Below are 23,129 nucleotides of genomic sequence, written 5' to 3'. Positions count from 1 at the left end.
GTCTCTCTCTCCTTCCTCTTCCCTCCTGAGGCAGTATTTAACACAGTGGACCTCAGAGCCCACCCCCGTCCTCCGCACCCCGCCTGTCAGGTGATGTTTGGTCTGCTGTGGTTTATTGGCTTGTTTTGGGCTTCTTCTTTTTCTTTCTCTGGGTTGTGCGGCGGGACAATCGGGGCCGCGGTTCGGTCCGAGCGAGCCGGTGAATGGCGCTCGCTGAGCCGTACAAAGCGTCCTCCTCTCCACTTCATTGATGTGTTGATGCGACTCAGCCGGCTGCCCAGTGAGTTACTGCACGTTGTCGCGGCCTTACGAGCAGACAGATGCACGCGGATGCTCAGTCCTGAAAAGGGCTTTTATTCTTTTCTGGGTCTCACAGTCACTACTTCTCTCGTGGCCTTCGTGCCGCCATTCTTCCCCAGCGTCCCTGTCACTGTCACAGTGTGAACGGGCAACAGTGAGACAGTGTATGGAGGTCACAGAGATGGGCTCCTCTGAAAGCCCCAGTGTTTTATTCAGAGGAATATCACAGTCCCTTTTGTCTTTCTCTGAATTTAAGAACTTAAATACAGAGCGGAAACTTTCAGATTTTGGCGAACAAGGTGGCATCATGCCTGGATAACAGGTGGGGTCAAAGGGGTAAACAAAAATGATTCTACTTCCGAAATAGTGGCCAATTGATTCACGTTGATTAAGGTTTCTAGAATATAGTGTGTAGTAGTGCGTATATAAACAAACTATTTCATTTGCCCGGGGCCCAAACTTCTGGCTGTATGTCTGGAGGTTATTATAACACATATATGATATAATACAGTAAGGCATCTACATCTAAGACCTGACCTACTACACTGTCTCTCCTCTGTGTCATGTGTATCCCTGTTACAGCTGACTCACTCACCAACCAACCCCCCCCCCCCCCCCCCGCCCCCCCGTCTCTCTCTCTCGGCTATTTATTCCAACGGGCAGGATCGTCCCTGTGTGGAACCCCCTTTCGGACGGTTATCTGTGCCGCTGAACATGGCCGGCATGACCGCGTTGCTCCGTTTCCACTACGCGGGCTTTCTCAGGGACAGGAAAGGTCGGCTGACCGCGCAGCCGCGTCAGACAGCTCGCGGGGTCGGTAGGTGGTCCATGAAAGTGCCGTTGAGGGAATGGTTTATAAAACGTCTGCACACATAATGAACAGCAGCCCGTCATCATCACCTTCACTTTTCCGAATAGTGTGTTTGCAGCGGCTCCATTTCCGATGCGTGTTAATCGCAGATTAACCAGTTTTAGTTGCTGGATCATGACTTCTTCCTTGGCCTTGCTTTTGAGCTCCATTTCTTATAACACCCATGTTGAGAGCTTATCAGGGCTCTGGTCACAGTTTGGAGGAAAAAAAAGAATGGTAATCCCCCCCCCCCTTGACTCTTTCCTTTGAAACACACCAAAGAAGCTTAATTTCTCTCTTCGAACAAATACTGAATGAGCCCTTTGTTTCCGTCCCTCGGTTGGAAAAGTTCTTGGCTCCCAAATCAAGCAACCGTTTTGTGAAAGTGGCCACGCATGAGTTTTTTGCATCAAACGTAGCCATGCTCGTGAGAGGGGGGAAACACTGAGATAATTTGGTCTCGATGCAGACAAAGATGTTGTCGGAGTGTTTTTTGAGCTTGGATTGACGTCAAGAGGGCGTAAAGTTTCAAATATTAAAGCTCCACACATGATTATAATTGAATGTGGCGATAACTAGTGCATGTCCTCTCCGCTGAATATATTGTTTGACATTAGTTTTGCTCTTTGAAAACAACAACTAAGGGATTGTGCCAGATGACTTGTTGCGGTCATTCAAAGACTTGTCGCAATTCATGTGTGAACCTCACTTTTACAATACTGAAATGAAAATGAATTTAGTTGAGAATTTACTGAGGTATTAGGTTAATGCTCACCTTGACTAATACACATGTAAATATGATAAAGGGGTCAATATTTACATTAAAGGCCCCTTATGTGCTCCTGTGCAGACGTTCAGCGACCGGGTCTAAGTGTTTTTTCGCAGAGGAGATTACAACCAATCACTATTAAAGTCCATTCCACCCGCAAATCCTTCAGCGACAACTGTTTGGCTGGCTTAACACTTGTGGTGGGTTTTTTCTTTCCCTGTGAGTGGCTAGCCGGGCGCGCAGGGAGGGGAGAAACTCTTTAATGCAAAGCAGCACTTGTTCCTAAATCTTGTTCTGGGGAGGGGTTAGTGACATGGGGAGGGGAGGGGGACATGGCAAAGAAAAGCCAGTTGGTGAAGGCGAATAGGAGCTGCCAGTGCCTTTGGCAGTCTGCAGCTCACTGGGTGGCAGGGGCGTTGGCCGGTGCTGCATATGGCACGGCTATTGTCCCACCGCAGTATGGTCAGAAAGCTGGAGGTACAGTAGGGCGATAACCGCCGTAGGCCTGCGCCGGGTGTCGCGTCGGCCACGGTTGAATCGGGACGGTTTTTATTTTTGGTTCACGATGGCAGTGCTGGATAACCACAGCTGGCAGTACGCGCAGGCTGGGAAAACCCTGATCCGACTCTCAGGTAGAGTATTGTCCTATTCTGTTTTGTTTTGTTTGTTTTGATTACTATCTATAAAAGTACGACGACAGGGTCACCTTGAGTGTACAACTGAAATGGCTTATATACAGTATGTATATTATCTTTGGTAGAAGGATATATCTTTTACATCTCAAATTAATTTCCTATTAATATCAAGAGCCTCGAAATATGTCATACGGTTTTGCCTGTGCCAATATTTCTTGAGATATTGTTCATATATATTTTGTATAAAAATGTAGTGGTATCTTCATCATCAGCTAGGCCTATTGTGTTTTGTGTTGATTTCATTCATTTGATTTGCATCTGTAGAATCCACATTTATGATTGATTCCTTTTTCTGCTTTAAGGAAAGTCACTCAAGTATTACTTACGTTTATGATGGTTTTAGCAGTTTACCATGAGTCCTCGTTGGACTTAATAATTGTAATGTGTCTATGGCTTCTGTCCCAAAAAGCGATAGTGGAGTGAATGATTGGATAGGTGGTCTGCGTGTCACCCTCTACATGTGTTTCCTGGTAATAAAGCACATACATTCTGCCACACAAAAGTATGATGCAGCTGCGCCGGTCCGGCGTAGCCGCATTATAGCTCCCAGGCTGCATTTTGTCCTTCCGAGAGGACAATGGGAGGACAACAGGAACACCTTTACAATATAGATCAAACCAAAACACAACGGAGGTTTTGGACATTTTGAGTGATGTTAAGCTAAATCCTATGAAGTTCCTTATAGTCACTGACTCCGTCCCTGAGCTGTGACTTCTACGAGTCAGTAAGTTACTTTGTGTAACTTTTTCGGATCTCTGTAGGAGCTATCACGTGCTGCTTGATTTATGCGTGTGGGTATTATGCTTGATAGAATGCAGGGGGGGCGCGTCTGGGAAGTGGAGGGGACACAAAAGGCCGATAACTCACTTCGCCAACACCTCTCATGCTGAAGCTGCCCTGTTTTCGTTGAGTATATGGGTCATTCTGCTCAGCTTGTGCTGCGCTGCATGGGCTGTTTTATCTATACAATACGATATAAATAGAAGATACTTTTACTTTGGTGACACATTATGGCCTACTACTACAGTATGGTTACTGAATGTTAATATCATAGTATGGGGGGGGGGGGAAACATCATGCTTGACCAGTGTGTGACCTACACGGCCCCCACTGCCAGATGCTGAGACAGGTCAACCAGGACCGCCGGCACACACGGGCTTTAAGCACAGGTGGGACCGGAAAGTGGGCACGCAGATGGAAAAACTTTTAAGCAAGTGCAGACCATACTGTACATTTTATAAAAACCCAGCTCTAAAATGATTTAAAAAAAAATAACGGGGAAATATTACTTAGAATATGAAAAATGATCTTATGTGCAACTTGAGTTTTTGCGGCAAGTTTACAATTAAGGAAATGTGTTTTATAGTTGATATTATACACGAAAATATTAAGTATTTGTGGCTTCAGGTGCCAAAAACAATCCTGATATATTTGTACATATCCTCTCTCATGCTCAAGCAAGAGCAGAGAGGGATTTTTTTCTTTTTGTTGCTCTCTCTTCTGACCGGCGGCCCGTTCCACATTGCTGAATTGATCCAAACAGATAAAGATTTTTACTTTTTAGCCATTGGTCTCTTAACATTCACCTCCTTGTGGAAGGATGTGTATATTAGCTTCCTGACATCCAACAATGGTGCAGGGTTTTTTATTTCTCTCTCCCCTGTCCGTCTTGCAGCTCGTGCTCGCAGTGATGGAGTTGACCTCGCGCAGAGCGGTCGGCCGTGTAGTCGTGACGTCACAGAATCACATCAACAAAGTGCCTGGAGACAGACTGGGTGCACTTCGTAGTGGATTGATTGTTCGGATTTTCTCACAGTATTTTGAACACTTGAACCTGCTGTATTATTATTTTAAAAATGGAAAACAATATGGGACCTTTAAGTCACTGAGTAGTCTCAGTGACGAGTTGGAATATCGTTTACAGATAATTGCTGACAAAGCAGCTTGTATCATGTGGACTGCTCTTAGCTGCAACGGCGTGGAAATAAGAAATATCTAGAATATATATTATATATATATATATATATATATATATATATATATATATATATAAACTAGAATATATTGCTTCGGTTTGAAATGTTTCATCTTACTTCTGCAGTGTCACAACAAGCTTGGCTTGGGAGATGCCGCGGCCATCCCTCTCAATAGAAATGTTCTCCTTCACCCTCATGCTCAGTCGCCAGGACTCGGTGCTCGCAGGGGTAAAGAATGCGTATATGTCTGAGGAGGTGACTGCTCTGAGGCGCTAAGGAGAAAATAGTGCTACATGTCACGAGGAGAGCAGCGCGGAGCGGGATCACAACAAGGCGAGCTGAGGGAGGATTTGTAACAACGCCTGGCGCAGTTGACTTTGAAAGTGGTGCACATCCCAAAGGACCTGGGAGAGAAAAGCTCGGGGTCACGGTTCCGAGGCATTGCTCGCGATGGGGACTCTGCTCTCAATCTGTTCTCGTCATTTGGGACACGTGGACCTTTGGTCGTCAGACGGTGAAGCACAATAAAATGTCTGTCCTTTTTTCAACTTTATGGTTTGATCAATGAAAAAAGTCCACCGTCAGGCCTGTGAAAGGCAAAGCGGCAATATGTCAAATGCTTTCATCGTACTCTAATAGACGCTGCTCACGGAAACGAGGACCCGTCACCAGCGGATCCCAGCGGAATTGTTGAGACAGTCAGTCCTACTGTGTGAAAGCTGATCAGATTCAGAATTGAGGGTGGGGCGAGTTGATGATGACGGGAAGACAAGTGTTTTCCAACTGTGGCAGTGAGGGACAAACAACACCAAAAAAAAAGGACGGCTTAATGGGCTGGCAAGTGATACAGGGCGTTGCCAATAGTGAGGCTTAGGGGGACACTGAGTATTTTAAAAGTCAACAGAGTCAACAGAGGGAGGAGGCGAGTGGAGGAAAAGAGAGAGAGAGAGAGATATAGATGCAGAGATGTGGGAGAAACAAAGACAATTTGTGAATGATGCACAGAGTTGAGGTTGTGAAAGGAAAACGAAGAACGGCTATAGCGCCATAACAATAACACATTCAGAAGTTATACGATGTGTATTGTAATGCTGTATATTATGTTTTGTGTAAGCGCTGCAGTATTGTGAGAGCACAGTACAGTAGTTCATTGTGCAGCAATGAAACTGCTCAGATTGTGCTCTCGCACACTTGCTCTGTGAAACGGCCTTTCACATGCACACTTGCGTAGGACTGCTGACCATTGCTCGTATTTGCATTTCCCCTCAGCCGCTCACTGTACTAAATGAGAAAAACGGTGTCGTCGTGATTTTGCGGAGCTTTCTGTTCCCAGCATCGGCTCTGCTTCATTCAGGCAGCTAACTTAACCTGTAGAATATGGCGATGAAGATGTTTTTTGTTTCACTGTGTCATCCCGAATTATGATTTAAAAAAGAATAAAAACTATGCATCACATTGTGGTCAATATGGAAAATGGAAGTAAATACTGGACCAAAAAGATTCTCATAGTGTTTTTACGAGTGAAAATACTCGTACAGTTTGTTTCACAGTCATATTGTAGTGACAAGGTGCATGCGTGTGCTCACATTTGCGTTGGAGTGATCAAAGCTAGTGCTGAGCTGATTAACCGGTTGGTCGATAAACCGCAACAAAAATATTCCAGAACCAAAAACAGCTTTGATTTTTGATTTATCCTGTGAACTAAGACAAAATAAATTCGAATCGCTCTCTTATTCCAGCTCAGCACACGTGACGATTCAATGCTTTTCTTAATTTTACGTGACATTGGAGTGTACACTGTATTTTGGAGTACAAGGGAGCCAACATATTTAAAGATGTCAGCTTATACTGCGGTAGATTAGAAGATAGAAGAAAAAAGGCTGGTTAATCCCTCATGAGAGTAAGAACGCTTTAAACGCATAAAAGAAAAAAAGAAGGTATTTGAAGCAGGTGCAGACGACTCCATACTACTGCTTAGGTAAAACAAACTGCTGGACGGAACTTAGGAATGAGGAAATCTTAAGTGGACTGGGCGTCATCTCTTCTTTTCTTTGAGGGCGCCCCACAGCCATTACAGATTGAACGTGCAAGCGCCGTGCCAGGGCTGAGCCAGATTGAGGCTGTTTCCTACCCCTTCGCATTCGCTATGACTTATTCATGCGCTCTTTTGCTGCGCTTCGGGGTTATATTCGGGTCGGCGGGTTGTGGTAGGAGCAGGAGTGATATTTTTACTGTAAGCCACACTGTAACAACCGTACGAGAAACCTGATGAAAGTCGAGCTCACCGCGGTCCCCAGGCCCCCTGCCAGCTCCGGCTGAAGGTCACAGGAGGAGGGTGAAGAGGCTGCTAGAAGTGGCTCTCTTGTATCTGAGCGAGAGGAGTGGGGGGGGGGGGCATTCTCTGTCTGTATGTGTAAAAGTAAGGAAAGCAAATAAATGAGAGCGATGTGCCGTTGCAAAGTGAAGCAGAACGAAAGAGCAAATGCAGCAGCAGCTCTCGGCTGTTCGTCTTATCGCCCCGCGGCGGGCGGGGCAACGCGCGCCCGCTGTTATTCTCGTCGAGGTTGTCACCCGTGGGGGGGGGGGTGACGGACGAACGTTGCTCGTGGCATCCTGTCTTGTACAGCAGACCAGGTTAAACACTCATATTGTCCACAGCATAAAAGGCAATGGCAGCCAACCCCATACACACCAGGCAGGGGTCTGAGCAGAAATAACACACTTCTTCATAGCACAAATACAATAATCACGTATATAATAATAATATAATAATCTGCCCTCATCAAATACACGATGAGGGCAGAGGGTGTAAGTCGAGTCTGGGTTTTTTTTTTGGGGGGGGGGGGGGGGTTTCCCTCTGGTGAAATACATTGGAAAGATCAATGTTACACATTGGAAATCCGCTGTGTAGTGAGTTTATGTCGAGTGTTGTGAGACAGCTGTGTTTTTTTCTTCATTTTTCTTTTTTTTTCTTTTTATTGCTGCAGCGTTTTTATGTCTGACCTCATAGGTGCCACTCAAGAAAGCCTTTTATTGGCTTGTGTCACCGTCCCAGGTGACGTGGACGTTTGTCAAACAATCGGCCGGAATTTTTCTACTCATGTCAAACTCTCTGTTTGGGCGTCGCGCTGTGGGACGTCGGCCTCGGGCCGCGCAGCCACAGCGCCGCCTGGGAAACTTGGCGGGCAGACATTCGCGGCTGGGTGTGTCACGGGACGTTACTTCACCACGAGCGATCGTGCATCAGTTTTGTGTGTTGTCGCTGGGGTGAATGCACTCGAGGATCCACGGGGGGGGGGGGGGGCCGTGACTGCTCTCTTCCCCGGGTCCTTTTTAAGATTTACCCAGAAAGGCTGATAAAGTGGCACATCCCGCCCTCTCTCTCAAAGGCAACACTATTCTTAGAGCTGTGCAAAGGGTGTCAGTCACACTGCTGCACAGACACACAGGTCAGGGGCAGGGCACACACACACACACACACACACACACCCTTTATCTCTAGCACAGCACTGCCTCAACCACTCCGCTCCGACGCCCCCATCGTGTCTGAGCTGCTCCCCGCATTCTGATCCACTCCCAGTCAGCCCGTACTGAGCCAAACCAGGCTGAAACCAAACTTCGAGCAGTAACGTTCACATACTGGGCTCGGACCCAGAACCGAAGTATGAAGGATGCATCTGAAATCCATCACAGTCACATGTCCTGTAAATCTTCGGAGACTAAATTCTACAGGTTTTTTTTTACTTTTGTCCAGCTGTGATTACAAATACATGATGAGAAAACATATTTGCTGCATTTTTTTCCCCGTCAAATGCCGCCGGGCGCGAGGCGCACATCACTGGTATGAAATGCATTTGCTGCTATAGTGACGACCGCTCTGGATCGCGGTCAGAACAACAGCCGGGGGGGGGGGGGGGGAATTGTACCGTAGTATTTCCGCAGTATTATTTGCAGCAGGCCTGGTCTGCTCTGCTGTTCCACACGCGTACGGCGCAGCTTGTAATTGCTCTGAGTTTGGGGTTACGAGGCCATGAGCCACAGGATTGGCATCATGCGGCGTGCCGGGCTGCGCCGATCCACCGTGCACAGTCTGGCCTGTGGTCTTGAAGATTGGAAACAAAGGGGGACTGGCACTGTGCTCTGAGGCCGTCTGTTGTCCTGCGTGCTGCGGAAAGACACGCTATGCATTTCTGATCCTCCTTCGGGGTAACGAGTTGGGGTTACGATGGGTTGGAAGTGAAGAAGTAGGTTGCGTGTGTCCCTGCACGATGTCGGTCAGGTTTATGTACCCTTTTTCCTCCCCACTCTGGGCCCTTAAAGATGTTGGATGGTGTCAGGAATTGGTACAAGGCACGAACCGCTCTGTGGCAGTGCGAGTAGTTCCACCCTGGAGTCGGGGAGGGCAAACGGAAGTGGATTGGCACACTCTCCTGCGCCCGTGGCCTGTCGCGCTGCCTCCGCAGTCGCAGGACTGAGGGCCCGATCCTTGTGGAGCCAAAGACTGAAGGGGAAGGCTCGGGGCGGAGTGAATCTGCGCCGTTGCCCCCTTTGCTCCGTCCCCGCTTGTTTGCCTCAATTCACGCCGAGCAGCAGGAGCGGAACGCGCTGCGCCCACTGCTCCGGCTTGCAAAGTGAAATACATTCGCGGTGACTTTGTCATCAAGCTTTTGCGAAAAACAGCGACTGAGAAAAATTGGGGGTTTTTTCCGAAACCAAGCACGAAACCGCTCGGCCCCCATGCAAGCTACAATTTTGTGCTTCCACCTCTGCATTCTGTGGTGGTGTGATTCACGAGAATGTCAACTGACTTCTGAGCAGGAGAAAAGACGCGCGCCTGCCTTAACTGTGCAGATAAAGTCTGCATCAGTACAAAATGGGTCGACTGTAAGTCAGCTTTACATTCGAGCACATGATTGGACAACCGCTGTGAAAAATGCATTTCCTTTAAGACTTCTTCTTGCAATATTCCACTGTTTTGGACACTGAACTGCTATTGCATATGTAGTAAATGGAGAAAAAAAAAGCTACAGCTCTTACATGTTGAGGAGTATTATCATTTACGTTGCTTTATGAGTTGTCAAGCAAAAGTAATACTCCTCTTGACAGACTATCATTGTCCCTTTTGATGGATGTATATGCACACGATGTGCCCATTACCACGTGTGTCGGGAAGGAGAGAGTATCTGTGTGTGTGTGTGTGTGTGTGTGTGTGTGTGTGTGTGTGTGTGTGTGTGTGTGTGTGTGTGTGTGTGTGTGTGTGTGTGTGTGTGTGTGTGTGTGTGTGTGTGTGTGTGTGTGTGTGTGCGTGTGTGTGTGTGTCGGTCATTGACAGGCGTCCACCACTCCTGCATTGCCAACTGTAAATCTAAATGATCCAGTGCGTGTCGCGCCGCGTGCAGATGATCTTGTCATCGTGCAGTCACCACCTTGTTTTTCCTGTTACGATATATGCACGAGTTCTCGCGTTTCTTCTCCATTTTCCGCCTCTGAATTCTACATGAATAATAAATAAGTAAATAAAAAAAACTCACTGTAAAAATGAAATGGATTGCGAACAGGCAGCTCGTGATTGAAAAGCTTTATGTCATGCTGGGCAGATTTGTAAATGAGGAGTTGTGCGTGGCGAAGGGGAGGAGACTGTGGGGTGCGCCTGTGTGTTAGTGTGTGTAGTGAGAGCTGATGATGGGATTTTATGAATCACAGTGTGTGCATAGGTAATACGTAAGTACTCTGGGATGTTGCGTCGCTGCATATAAACATGACAAAGATTCGTAAAAAGTCTCCGTGGTCGCATGTGCACTTGACTGTGTTGACATCACTCGTAAGCAATGTGCCATCGGACCATGGAAGCAACTTCCAGCAGCTGGTTATATCGTTGCAGCTCTCCAATCTATTTTGGAGCTGTTGAACACGCATAAAGATATGCAGCTTGTATGACTTGTATGATATTGTCATATCGTCTTCAAGCTTAGGTACCTAAACGTCAGGTTTATCTGGGCTGCAGCCGTCTTTACGGAGGTCAGTCTTGGCTTGGTGCCAGTGCCAGTATCTTACAACATAAACCGCCGGCAGTGAGGAATGTGTCTGGGCACACTTCACAGGAAACACACACACCCACACACACACACTCACACACACACACACACACACACACACCCACACACACACGGTAACGCACAGAGTGCAAGAGGAGTATTGTTTCTTTTGCTGTGTGCCCTGTAGTGTTGATGTACACTGCACACACATTCACTCACACACACACACACACACACACACACACACACACACACACACACACACACACTCTCATTCAAAGAGCCACTTCACTGTTTTGACAAGACAGAGGGTGAGAAACATTTGCGGCGGGTTATTACAGAGACAGTCGGCAGCAGTGAGGGAGATCATAACAGAACTGTGAGCGTGAATTGCGAGGGACTGCCTCTCGCTCTCCCCGCCAGCAGTGGAGGGAGAATGAAACCATTATTGGCTGCCGCCTCGCTCCCATCCTGTCTCGGCTGCTCGTGACATTGTCCGCGGGTCGGGTCGGGTTCGGCCCGGCCCGGTCCGGTCCGGCCACTTCCCCACAGCCGGCGAGCGCGCCGTCGCCCGAGCCCGACCGCTGCTCCTCACTCCACTCTGAGTGTGGATGAAATCGATATTGCAGGCGCCGTTCAAAACCTGTCGGAGTTACCTTGCCGTCTGTGTTTCCTACGCGCTCCAGCTTCAATCCTGACCAGCTGAACCGTCCGTCTGTGTCTTCTCTTTTTCTCTTCGTGTATTTAGTGTGAAACTTATTTTGCAGCCTGTAAGACAGTGTCATGGGTTCAACGATGCTCATGTTGAAAGATTTCTGTCTGTGGCCGGAAAAATATTGCAAATTCGAAAGCAAGCATTCCCGACTCGGAGTATTCACTGGCTCATGTCGGAGAAGATGGCCTCTGCTGTGGTATTTAAAATGCATTTAGAGTCACGATTGACTTCTATATCAGGGCCGTTCAGTTTGTGTATGTGTGCATGTGTGCACGAGTCAGTCACTACTCTGCAGTCCAGCCGCGATCCAGTTTGCTCATTTCCATTCATGGCCACTGTGATTAAATGTTTATATTATAACTGTCAAAGCAGCGCAGCGTGTAAAACTGCAAATTCTTTCCTCTACAGTATTTTGGCTTCTCTTCACTTTCTCTTTCTCTTCTCAATGTGTACAGTACGGCGGAGTGTGTCTGAAGGTGTTGATGCAGCTTTGGGCCACTTTCATTATATAAGTCCATGGTCATACAGTGACGTCAATTCTAACTCGGTAATTTATGATGTGAAAACAAATTGAGACAATGAAACATTCAACCGCCAATGACATCAAATCTCTGATCATTTATAATTCTCCTTTTACATGCAACTCCCATTGCAGACTCCCGTATGTTGCTCATGTACTTCTGTACCGGAGTATATTTCCTGTGTGCGTGTGTGTGCGTGTGTGTGTGCGTGTGTGTGCGTGTGTGCGTGTGTGTGTGTGTATGTATGTGTGATGTCTAATGACATCATCAGCTAACTGCATCTGCAGAGAGGCGGACTCTCACTGCTGCACTCATTTTACTCAGTGGTCAAAGCTGTGGATATCATGTCTGATGTATGTTCTATATGTATGTTTTTAATTTTTTGTGTACAGCTGTATATTATATCATAGTTTGCCTTTTAGTTAGTTTGTTAATTTGTGCTATTTATCAAAGGAGAAATAACTGTTTGAATAAAAAGCCCCTTTGTCAGATACTGTCACATGTGGAAATTAAGAAACATTTGATTATAGCACACATCCCCACATTACGTCAACCTTCTAATTCAGTTGTCTTCATGAGCGACTGCTCTGACACACACCAAAGAAAGTCTGTGTGTGTGTGTGTGTGTGTGTGTGTGTGTGTGTGTGTGTGTGTGTGTGTGTGTGTGTGTGTGTGTGTGTGTGTGTGTGTGTGTGTGTGTGTGTGTGTGTGTGTGTGTGTGTGTGTGTGTGTGTGTGTGTGTGTGTGTGTGTGTGTGTGTGTGTGTGGCTTCCTGGTATTAACCAGTGGGCCATCTGTTGAGGAGGCGAGTTAAAAGAGTTGACATTTGAAGAACACAGCGTAACAGACCAGGCGAGACCATGGTGGAGAAATCCCATGTTTACCACGATTTTATTCCAGACAAGGAGGAAAGATGTAAAAAATGTGTTAACTGATCACTTCGATGTTCAGATATAAGTCTAACTGCTATGGAAGTAATGGCCCTACCATTGCCGTTCTTGTCATAATTGATCATGTTTCTCAATTTTAAACCAAGCACCGAGTTGTAACCATATAGACGCTCATATGTGCCGATACTGAATATGTCACATCTTATGCAGCCAGATACGGTATGGGTGAAAGTAAAAAGAAAGATGATTTTTTTTACTGTAACTGTTTGTTGGTGTCTGTTTTAAGGATTCTTGTTGGGAACCTCTCTTGCATCGCTCACTCCTCTGTTTGCCTCTGTGCTTTTAGGGTTTCATCGTAATGAGGATATGAAGGCCATCGATGTGCTTCCCATCCTCAAGGAGAAGGTCGCCTTTCTCTCAGGTCAGAAAAATATATACACTTACAGCATATTTCCTTTATTTCATATTCCCCCCCCTTTTTTTTTAAATGAACCTGATTTTCTTTTTGCCATATTTTAATGTCATGTCTAACATAATAACCTTTTTGCACATTCATTTAGGGGCTCAGTGCTGTTGGATATGTATCATTTTTTACGTCCTGCTATGAAGCTGTCATATGTTTCTGATTAAAATGTTTTACTCGCTAAGTAAAAAACTCTGAAACCAGTTTGTGCTAAAGCTCGAAAAGCGTTACATAAATAAATAAATAAAAGATATTATATTCCATGTCAGCCCGAAAAAATAAATCTTTAATTGAATATTCATGCACAGTACCACGGCGACGAGTTGTTGTTGTTGCTCTTGCGCTTGAAAGACACGATATTTTTTGAAATCCGAAGACAGTCACAACATTTCCGCTCGGGGTAGCATTTTGTTGAATACTACAATTTCCCTCATCGTAATTGCTACTTGTTAAGTTATTTAATGTGCACTCTCCTATTTCTCTGAGCGGCTTCTGGACTCGTCAAGGTCCTGACCCGACCTCTCCCTCATTACCGTTAACTGCGCGGGGCCTTGTCGTGATTGCAATTCAGTCTTCCTTTTTTCTCTCTGGTCATTAATAGTCAGTGTTATTATTTGTTGCTGCAGTCCGGCTGCAAGGCTATTACAGTCTTGTCATCATGAGAGTAATTTGACCCCTGACTCTTCGATTTGACTCGGCACAGTCACGACTAACTGTGGACATATTCACAGATGGTACCCGTACAAATGAGCTGCTGCCATCTCACCACACTGCGCCACTCGCTTTACTCTTGGGGGGTTATAATTATGTAGTTTATGTTATCCTACTTGAACTCAGTAGCATCAGACTGTGCGCTTGAAGATAAATAAGTGCAATTGAATTGAAAAAAAAATGTGGTCATACTTCCAGTGTGTGTTTTTTGTGGCTGCTCAGAGCCTTTCTTCTTCCTGTGATGTAATGATGCTTCTCTGGCCAAAGGTGGCAGAGACAGACGAGGAGGTCCCGTGCTCACCTTTCCGTCACGGAGCAACCACGACAGAATACGACCCGAAGACCTGCGCAGGCTCATAGCCTACCTGGCTACTATTCCCAGGTAGGACGAATACTTACTAACACACACTGTTTCAGTGGAGGATTCTACCGTGGAGACACACACACACACGGACACACACGGACACGCACGCACGCACGCACGCACGCACACACACACATGCGCGATCATACGCACGTGCATTGACTTTTGGACCCCTCTCTCGATCCTGGGTTAATTGGAAAACAGACTCCCTTGGCCTCTTGTGCCGACCGACCCTGACGCGTCCCATCACTGTCTCTGTGTCAGATTTCCCCGCCTTGCTTGGATTTTAAAAAAAATGCTGAGGCATAACCTGAGGCTGCAGAGCGCCGGGATGGTTTTGTTTAGGGTTCTCCGTGGAGGTTTCAACCCCCAGCCGCCCCTCATTTCCTCTGAACTCTCAATGATAACACTCCTCTGTGTAGGTTGCCATTCATCACTCTTCGGACACTCGCCCATCTCTCTGCCAATGAGAAGGCCTGGTCGCCGAGTGGAGTGGGTCAGTTCCGACGGAAAGAGAGTCGCACGCGGATCGACCCTTCTGCTTTCTTTTTTCTGCTTCTTGTTTCAGTCTCGTCTTTCCCCTCCCCGTTTCGCTGATTGTATTGTTGTTTGGGGCCAGAGTCTTGAAACTCCCCCAGGAAGTACGTATTGTTTGTAGCCACAGGATGTTTTTCGCAGAGCTGTGCTCTGTGATTCTGTGCGGCGCTGATTTGTTCACGTTGAGACGCGCTGTTCCTTCACATTCAACTCTGAGCTCCAGGCGGTTCTGTTTGGAGTCAGTTGATATCGGCTCCAACTGGAGGAAAACTTGCACTCGTCCATCCTGCTGCTACTGATCTCCCCCGTGCGACACTTTCTAGTGCTTTGCAGGTATAGTGCTTTAAAGTCTTCTTCTTTTTCTTTTTTTCTTTCTTACAGTAGACTCAAAAGATTTGTCTTGAGGCGAGAGGTGGTCCAGGTCAGTTACGGCAAAAAACTGAGCTCAGGTTTTGGGAATACTCAGAGTGTATTTCAGTCAGCAGTAGTCAGAATGAAATGCGAATGTTCAAGACAGACTTATTTCCTAAGTTAAATTTTTGTAAGGCCCCAGGCATGATAATATTTCATTCTCGTACTTGTGTGCTTTTTTTTCCTTTCATGTTACATTAGTTGGTGTTGAGTTTGGAGTGCACAGTGAGGTGAACAAGTCTAAGTGTACTAAGATCCACATGAGCCCCTGTCTTGTAACAGTGGCTTCCTGAAGTTACACACATCCACATCATTCATACCAACAAAAGACTCGCAAAAACATGATCACGGCCGCTACAACACGTGACACGCCAACAATATAGATGATAACAATAATCTCAACTTAAAACACTAGGTCACAAATAGAGAAACATTAGATGATAGCCCTCTGCATCCACATCACGTCTTCAAGATGGACAAGCGAGTAAATATTGTAAAGAGAAGGAAATCATGTTGTGTTCTGCACAATTTTTGTCGTGTGGAAAGTCTTCACTGTTTTAAATGTTGAGTTATTTTCCTACTCGGCAATGAATCCCATGCCACCATGGCTCAATAAATAATACATGCTAGAAATGTATTCCGAAGCCATCCGCATTCTTGTCCAATGCTTGCTTTTTAATATTTTCCTCTGAAAAGACAAGCTGTAGCTTGCTGTGATCCGGACGTCCTTGTGCACAACGGCCTCCTAAAGGCTCCGCTCCTGAGCATCTGTTGTTCAGTGCTAAGGGTGGAGAGGGGGAAGACCTGCCAGAGGTGACCAGCCATCTCGCGTGAGGCCCGTGAAGGAGCAGGGTGTCTCTTACTCTTATCTAGGGCTGCGACCAACTTTCCGCGTATCTTCGTTCATCGCTCAATCCGTCGATCGTCTTCCCGACTGGCCGCACAGAATGTCACAAAAGGGTGAAAAGTGTCGATCGCGTTTCCCCCAACCCCGAGTGGATGTTTTTTTGTTTTGTCCACAAACCACCGAAATTCAGTTTACTGTCTTGGAGGAGCAACTGAAACCAGACGATATGTCACATTTAGGAAGCTGTAATCGGCAAATTTTTGACTTCACTTTCATAAAAAAAAACTGCTCACACCGATGAATCAATTAAATATAGTTGGCGATTATTTTTGTAGTTGATTACGAATCGATTAATGGCTACAGCCATATTCTTATCCTCTATTTGCTCTCTTGTCCAAGTATTTCTGGCTTTCCCCTTTTTCTCTTGCATCTGCTGCATCTCTCTCTCTCTCTCTCTCTCTCTCTCTCTATCTCTCTCTCTATTCCTCCCTCCCTCCCTCCCTCCCTTCCTCTCCAATCTGTTTTTTTTTTCCTTCCTCTGTACCCATTTGGCGGTCGCTCTGTTTTCAGAGAGTGAGGTCAGAGTGAGTTAGAGCAGCAGGACCCGCGTCTGTTTCTGTGTCCTAGCTGGACACACATTGAGATTAAAGCCTTTAACACTGAGAAACAACCTTTTATGGACTTGTGCAGCAGCCGGACTCCTGGTAAGCAGCAGTGGAAATTTCAACGGTTGTAATCTTTTTGTTTTTTCTCTCTCCCATTACCAAGTGCTCTGAAGATTTTTTACTTCAATTTCTCTTTTTTTTCCCCCTCTTCATTTTGACATCTTTCGTAAAAAGAACAGATCCTTTACAAAATATATATATATATATATTTTCAAATTAGCCTTTTTTTTATGTGCAGTTTGACAGTGTCTCTGTTTCTGGTGCATGAGCAGCGTTGATGATGTAACTCAATGGATTGACACTGATTCTTTGAGGTCATCCAGTCTCATCCGATTGATTATGTCCTTTGAAATGCTTTAACCATTTCAACTCTCAGCTGCCCCTAATGCCGGCATCCGTTGAAAAGTAATACAGCCACTCTTTTATTCGCCTGCTCTTCGTCCTGCAACCTGACCTCTTTGTTTGTGTTTCTGCAGCGAGGAGGTGGCCAGACATGGGTTCACGGTTATCGTGGACATGCGTGGTTCGAAGTGGGACAGCATCAAGCCCCTGCTGAAGATCCTCCAGGAGTCGTTCCCTTCGTGCATCCACGTCGCCCTCATCATCAAGCCGGACAACTTCTGGCAGAAGCAGAGGACCAACTTTGGCAGCTCCAAGTTCGAATTCGAGGTGGGTGATGATACTTCCACGTCTTCTAATACACAAAAATAATCCTTTAAACATTTCCAGCCTGCACCTGTGGATGTTGTGCATGAAGCGTTGGTATGATGCTCTCTTTTGAGTGTACAGGTTTATAATTGCATTGTTGTTTTTCTGCGAGAGAAGGCGGTACTGGTACTGCTCAATGCATCACGTATCTTCAGATGACCATTTTGCCGTAGCTATTAGAGTTACAGTTAGTACAAAACAGGCACCAGTGTTAATTTGTCAGGTCTAATTGGACCGCTGCTCGGCGACAGTGGCGCTATTCTGTCCCGTGTGGGCATGTGGTGCTGGTATATTTAGTCCTGACCCAGTTACTATGGAAACGGGATATATAGGACATGGTGAAGCGTTTCATCTCAACTGCGGTGAGTTGGGTTTGGACAAGTCCCTTAGGGATTTTTCTTCATTTTTATTTTGTCAAAAAATGTACTGCATGTGAGAAGGACATGGTGATTTCCACAAGTTCACTGGTTTGAGTCTCTCAGACCCTAAACTTATTATTTCATCTGTGCACGAGAGCACTCGGGAAGACGCCAGCGCCAAATCTGTTTATTTTGTATTTCCATTGTGCGTGTGTTTCCCAACCTGACGTCAGATGGTGTGTTAGAAGAGCCACCTGGGAGGGCTTTGTTGGAAACTGTTGGGAAATGGGCAGGGCGCTTTCAAAAAATCCCTTTGTGCGTGATTGGTTGAACCGTCCGTCTGTCACTGTCATTCACGGTTGCTGGAGCCAGTCGGGAGGAAACCTTCAGCGTCGTCCTTTGCTCCTTGTTTCTTTTTATTTTTTGGTCGATATCAAATATTCCCTCTAGTTCTTACATAACAGATGATACAGCAGCATCTACACCTACCTCTTGATGAGCCGCCGCTGTCTTTCAAGGAAAAGCTGCTCCTAGTCGTCGTCAATGTAAAACACGCCCGTAGCTGCCTGTAGTTTGATGCCTGATTGGCTGTGAACCCAGACGCTGATAGCTCGGAGACCGGCGAGATGGATTCTCCCTTGTGAGAAATCCAGCCGCCTCGCAGCGTTAGGTTTTTTCCCCGCGCTCGAGTGAGCCTCAGCGGTTTCCTGTTTTTATTTCCGAAGGACTCATATCGGTGTATTTCCATCTTATTAAAGATAAACATAAACGCCGCGTAAAATGTCTGGAATGTTTGTTCTGGTCACTCCACCAATCTGAACGGTTGATTTATGAGGCCTCCGTCTCTGCACATTGCTTTCATAATATAGGTTCAGTGGTGGGAAATATGTTGACATGGTAACATTTGATTAGTTCGGAATATGATGACTGTAAATCATGGTGGTCTCTCTCTTACTCTCGCTTACCCTTCTTTTTCCCCATTCATCTCTTTTTTTCTCTTCCTCTACCCTATTATTCTCTCTTCCTACTTGATTGATCCCACACCAGACGGTAATGGTCTCCTTAGAGGGTTTATCCAAGATCGTGGACCCATCCCAGCTGACGGCCGACTTCGAGGGCAGCTTAGAATACAACCATGATGACTGGATCGAGGTTTGGCTACTCTCTGTTTTCGGTTCTCTCGTCTTTTCCGCCAGACTGCGACTTTGAAGGCTTTTGTTTGCTTTCTCGTCCTTTGCTAATACTCAATTCGATTCAATAGCAGTTCCCCTTTGGAAAACGCAGGTTACTTTCGTCTGCCATTTCAGGTGCGGCTCTCATTTGAGACCTTCGCCAGCGATGCGACGCGCGCCCTGTCGCGCCTCGAGGAGCTCCAGGAAACCCTGTCCCAGCGCGACCTCCCTCGGGACCTGGAGGGGGCTCGCCGGCTTATGGAAGAGCATGCGGCGCTGAAGAAAAGGGCCACGAAGGCGTCGGTGGAGGAGCTGGACACGCAGGGGCGAAGGCTGCTCCAGCGGCTACAGTCACAGACTGCAGGCGGCGGGAGTGGTGGTGAGAGCGGGTATGGCAGCCGGGCCGGCGGTGCCAGCGGAGATTCCAACGACCATCATCACGGGTTCCACGCGCACGTGGACGTGCACAACCTGGTGGCCAAAGTGACGGGTTTGTTGGATAAGCTGCACGGGACACGCCAGAATCTGCAGCAACTGTGGCACATGAGGAAGCTGAAGCTGGACCAGTGTTTCCAGCTGCGACTGTTTGAACAGGACGCTGAGAAGGTCAGGGCGCTTTTCTATTCTGTTGTATTCTATTGTATTCCATTTCAACATGATGATAATTAAATGTATGAAATGAACTTAAAGTGGGAGTAAGTGATGATGGGGAAAAATTGATTGTTGTTTTTGTGACCGTACTGGCCGGGTCTCGAACTTGCGGCCATGGGAGGCCTAAACCCCTGAGTTGTCACCAGCACTGTTTTTTTTAAGGTTTCGGGGAGTTATGTTTACACACTGCACGCACCATTTTTTGCTTTCCATTAACAGAGCCGTGCCGCGCACACACAACCGACAGCTAGCGGACTGTGGGGAAAAATTTGTCGAATTTTTCCAAAAAAGTGTATTGGATTACAGTGTCGCCTGCAGTCCCTTCAATTGTTCCCCATCTTCCTCTTTACCCCTTTTTGCCTCCCGGCACCTCTATGCTCAAACGTGCCAATGCTGCATTTCACTTCTTGATACGTGCAGGTACTTTAGGTCGGCCGGGGGCTATGACTGATGTGTGAGCTCATGCATACATGCCAGTCTTAGCAGGTATTTGAAAACATTACAATAACCCAGACATTTAAGCCCTCAGATCAACTTTCATCCCAGTGTGGGCCAGATTAGCAAGGCTGTGTATAGATATATATATATATATATATGATGATATAAGTTCTTAGCGTTCTATACTATGCTTTTTTTGGTAATATTAGATCTAATATAAGCGCTATTTTGTTTTTGTTTTTTTATTTTATTGTGTGCCAGTGTTATAGGAGTGTGACGTTGTGTGTGTGTGGCGCAGGGAAACATAGCCGTGTATGAGAACTGTGCAGAGCTGGAGGCAAATTGGGAGGCCTGCAATGAAAAGTGTCAGAGCTGTAATTAAACACACCTTTTCCGTACACCCGTGTAGAGAGAGAGAGAGGGGAACATAGGAAGAACACACTGCCACATACTGTAATAAGGCTAAAGTGCCACACGCGCCAATTGCAGACAAACTTGAAGGTGACTTGTCCGTAGACTTGTCAGCGCGGTGATCAGAGATGAACGCCGTCTCTCTCCCCTTCCCCCGTGTGCAGATGTTCGACTGGATCATGCACAACAAGGGGCTTTTCCTCACCAGCTACACGGAGATCGGGGGAAACCACCAGCACGCCGTCGAGCTGCAGACCCAGCACAACCACTTCGCCATGAACTGCATGGTAGGACGCTGTCTTTGTCTCACTCATGCGCGCACGGAAGCACTCTCGCACACACAGATGATGCAGTCACAAACTATCATCATTACTGTCATTCACAGTAACAGGCAAAGGCATCACACCCCCCCCCCCCCCCACACACACACACACACCTTTCTTTATCTCAGACCATCCTCTCCCTTTGGGATAGGACGGCTCGCTGCATACTGTTGTTTTTTTTTCTGTGTTGCCATGGTCTTCCTCTTATTATTCAGCTGTTTTCCACTCTGCCCCCCAACCCTGGGGGGGCCACTCTGTCAGGTCTTGTCACATTGTTGTTCCCATAATTGACCCATATTGCCTCCGTGCCCCTCCCACAGCTGTTTGCTGCCCTCTGCTGCTTTCCACACCCCTTCCTTCCTCACATGTCTGCGGAGCTCAACCGCCGGCCTATAAGAGTGACTGAGGAAATCATGCCGTCATCACGCCCCTTATTGCTGTACACTCACGGAGCACTTTTAAAATCATACATTTATCAGCCGCAAGTGTCCCACACGGAGGCTCAGACACTGACCGAAGCCCACCCCGCGGATGACAAGCGGTGGATCCATTTAACAACTTTGCATGGCAGTCTCCTGGACACAGGGGCAACTTTTTATCCAGGATATGCAAGGAAATTAAAAAAGGGAAACTAAAAAAACTAAACACGCTCGGCCCCATTACCTCAGATTTGGGTCTCTGACTGTAATGATCGCTAGAGTCGCCAGAGGAGACACTTAGACCCTTTACAACTAAAATTAGCTCTGGCTCTCGAACCGGTTCCGTTCGGGATTCTTTGAACCTTTGTTCACCAAGTGAACCGGAGGATGTTGCGCGATGCACACTGACAATAGACAGCACAGGCAACTGCTATTTCCGATACTGAATTTGTCACCAGACCTCTGCACGTGCCTTTTTTCCCCCTACAATTTCTTGCATGCCTTCTTTATCGTTGCCTCCTTCATTCTCTCTTTTAAGCCAGTTTATAGAATATACCACGCCCACTGATCACTGTCATGATTAACTTTTCGAGTTCCTCAGTCAATTAAGTTCCAAATGCTGCAAATGTCTCACAATTAGGTGCGAAACCTGGAACAACATCCATTCCGTGTTGGTGGAAAAGGGGTTGTCAGGAGTGTCACTGTTGTTGGGAACAACTTACAGTGAGCGGCCAACAGTTGCGTCAACACTGGGGTTTAGATGAACCAATAACCCCTGAGACAACAGTAGTAAAAAGGACAGATGGAACTGGATTATAAACTCACACATATTTTACACACACACACACACACACACACACACACACACAAACAGCCGGGTACAGCCGAGTAACCACCTCACCCTCCACCCATTCTTCCACAGGAAGCGGCGTTTCCTCTTCCTGTTGCCCGCTGAATGGAAATAACAAGTGTCGGGTGTGTGTGCGTGCGTGCGTGGGTGGATGTGGTCTTGTATAGGTGTTGTGTGTCCCGTTGTTTGTCACTGCATCAACATTGCTTTCGCATTATTTCTTATCAGTGATCAGAAGCATATGAGCATCATCCGCTTTAAACCGAATGCTAATGGAGACTGCAGTTATGTAATTGTTGTGTCAGTTGTGTTACTGTTATACTCTCTTTGGGAGGCATTAATGGGTTTCATAATTGTGTTATTAGTGAAACATGCATGTAATCCATTTTACACATATTAATACAGTTTGTCACGTGGCTACTGTGTCACACTTGTGCCAGTGAAAAGTGAAAACTGCGACTGATTGTCTGACTGTTTTTTACAATTAGAACATGAATGAGATTGATAATCACCAGGAAATATTGATTTCTGATAACGTTTGCAATCTTTGCTTTTAATCCTTCAGGGTTGCTCTATTCTCAGGGACATTGTTATAGTATATTTATGCCCCCCCCCCCCCCTTTAACTGTAATTGATAGCAAACAACTGAACTGACAAATTCAAATTTTGTAAACAAGTAAAAACAAAATCTCATCGCATCAGGTTTTAAGTTGTCCAACTCTTATAACTTACGGCACCGTGAGAAACAAGCAGTGCCACAGATAATCGTTCATCTTTTATGAGAAAGATGTAAATGTTTTTTTCAACTAAGGTCAAGTAGAATACAAAATTCATATGCACAATTTTTGCACTCATATACCGTCAGTTTAATGCCTTGCGATGATGCCGGGATTGATCATGTTCTGTAATGGCTGCAGTCACTGTCATTTGTTGTGATACAACGTTGACTTATACAACATTACAGTCTGTATGCCATCACATCATAGTATCTAAAGCCCACAAAAGCAATCGTGAAACTGCAACGATCCTTGTGGGGGAAACTGAAATTT

At 46.3% G+C, this 23,129-nt stretch overlaps 1 protein-coding gene across 6 annotated transcripts in view; it reads left to right on the top strand.

Moving 5' to 3' along the window:
• The window catches only part of triob (trio Rho guanine nucleotide exchange factor b), a 95,400-nt gene that overhangs the window by 22,986 nt on the left and 49,285 nt on the right, over nt 1–23,129 (top strand). For 5 of the 6 annotated variants that reach the window (XM_047332833.1, XM_035629603.2, XM_047332812.1 and 2 more), the window contains 6 exons: nt 13,098–13,172; nt 14,193–14,307; nt 17,226–17,418; nt 18,864–18,968; nt 19,124–19,594; nt 20,653–20,775. In XM_047332833.1, coding sequence (XP_047188789.1) covers nt 13,098–13,172; nt 14,193–14,307; nt 17,226–17,418; nt 18,864–18,968; nt 19,124–19,594; nt 20,653–20,775 — 1,082 coding nt within the window. Of the gene's footprint in view, nt 1–13,097; nt 13,173–14,192; nt 14,308–14,983; nt 15,160–17,225; nt 17,419–18,863; nt 18,969–19,123; nt 19,595–20,652; nt 20,776–23,129 lie in introns of those variants that run through there. The other variant, XM_047332815.1, reaches the window with a different exon arrangement.

This window comes from Scophthalmus maximus, chromosome 1 (assembly GCF_022379125.1).
Source record: "Scophthalmus maximus strain ysfricsl-2021 chromosome 1, ASM2237912v1, whole genome shotgun sequence".
In the NCBI taxonomy this organism is placed as follows: Eukaryota; Metazoa; Chordata; class Actinopteri; order Pleuronectiformes; family Scophthalmidae; genus Scophthalmus; species Scophthalmus maximus.
Note: the sequence above shows the minus strand (reverse complement) of the source record. Positions and strands in the feature narration are given on the sequence as shown.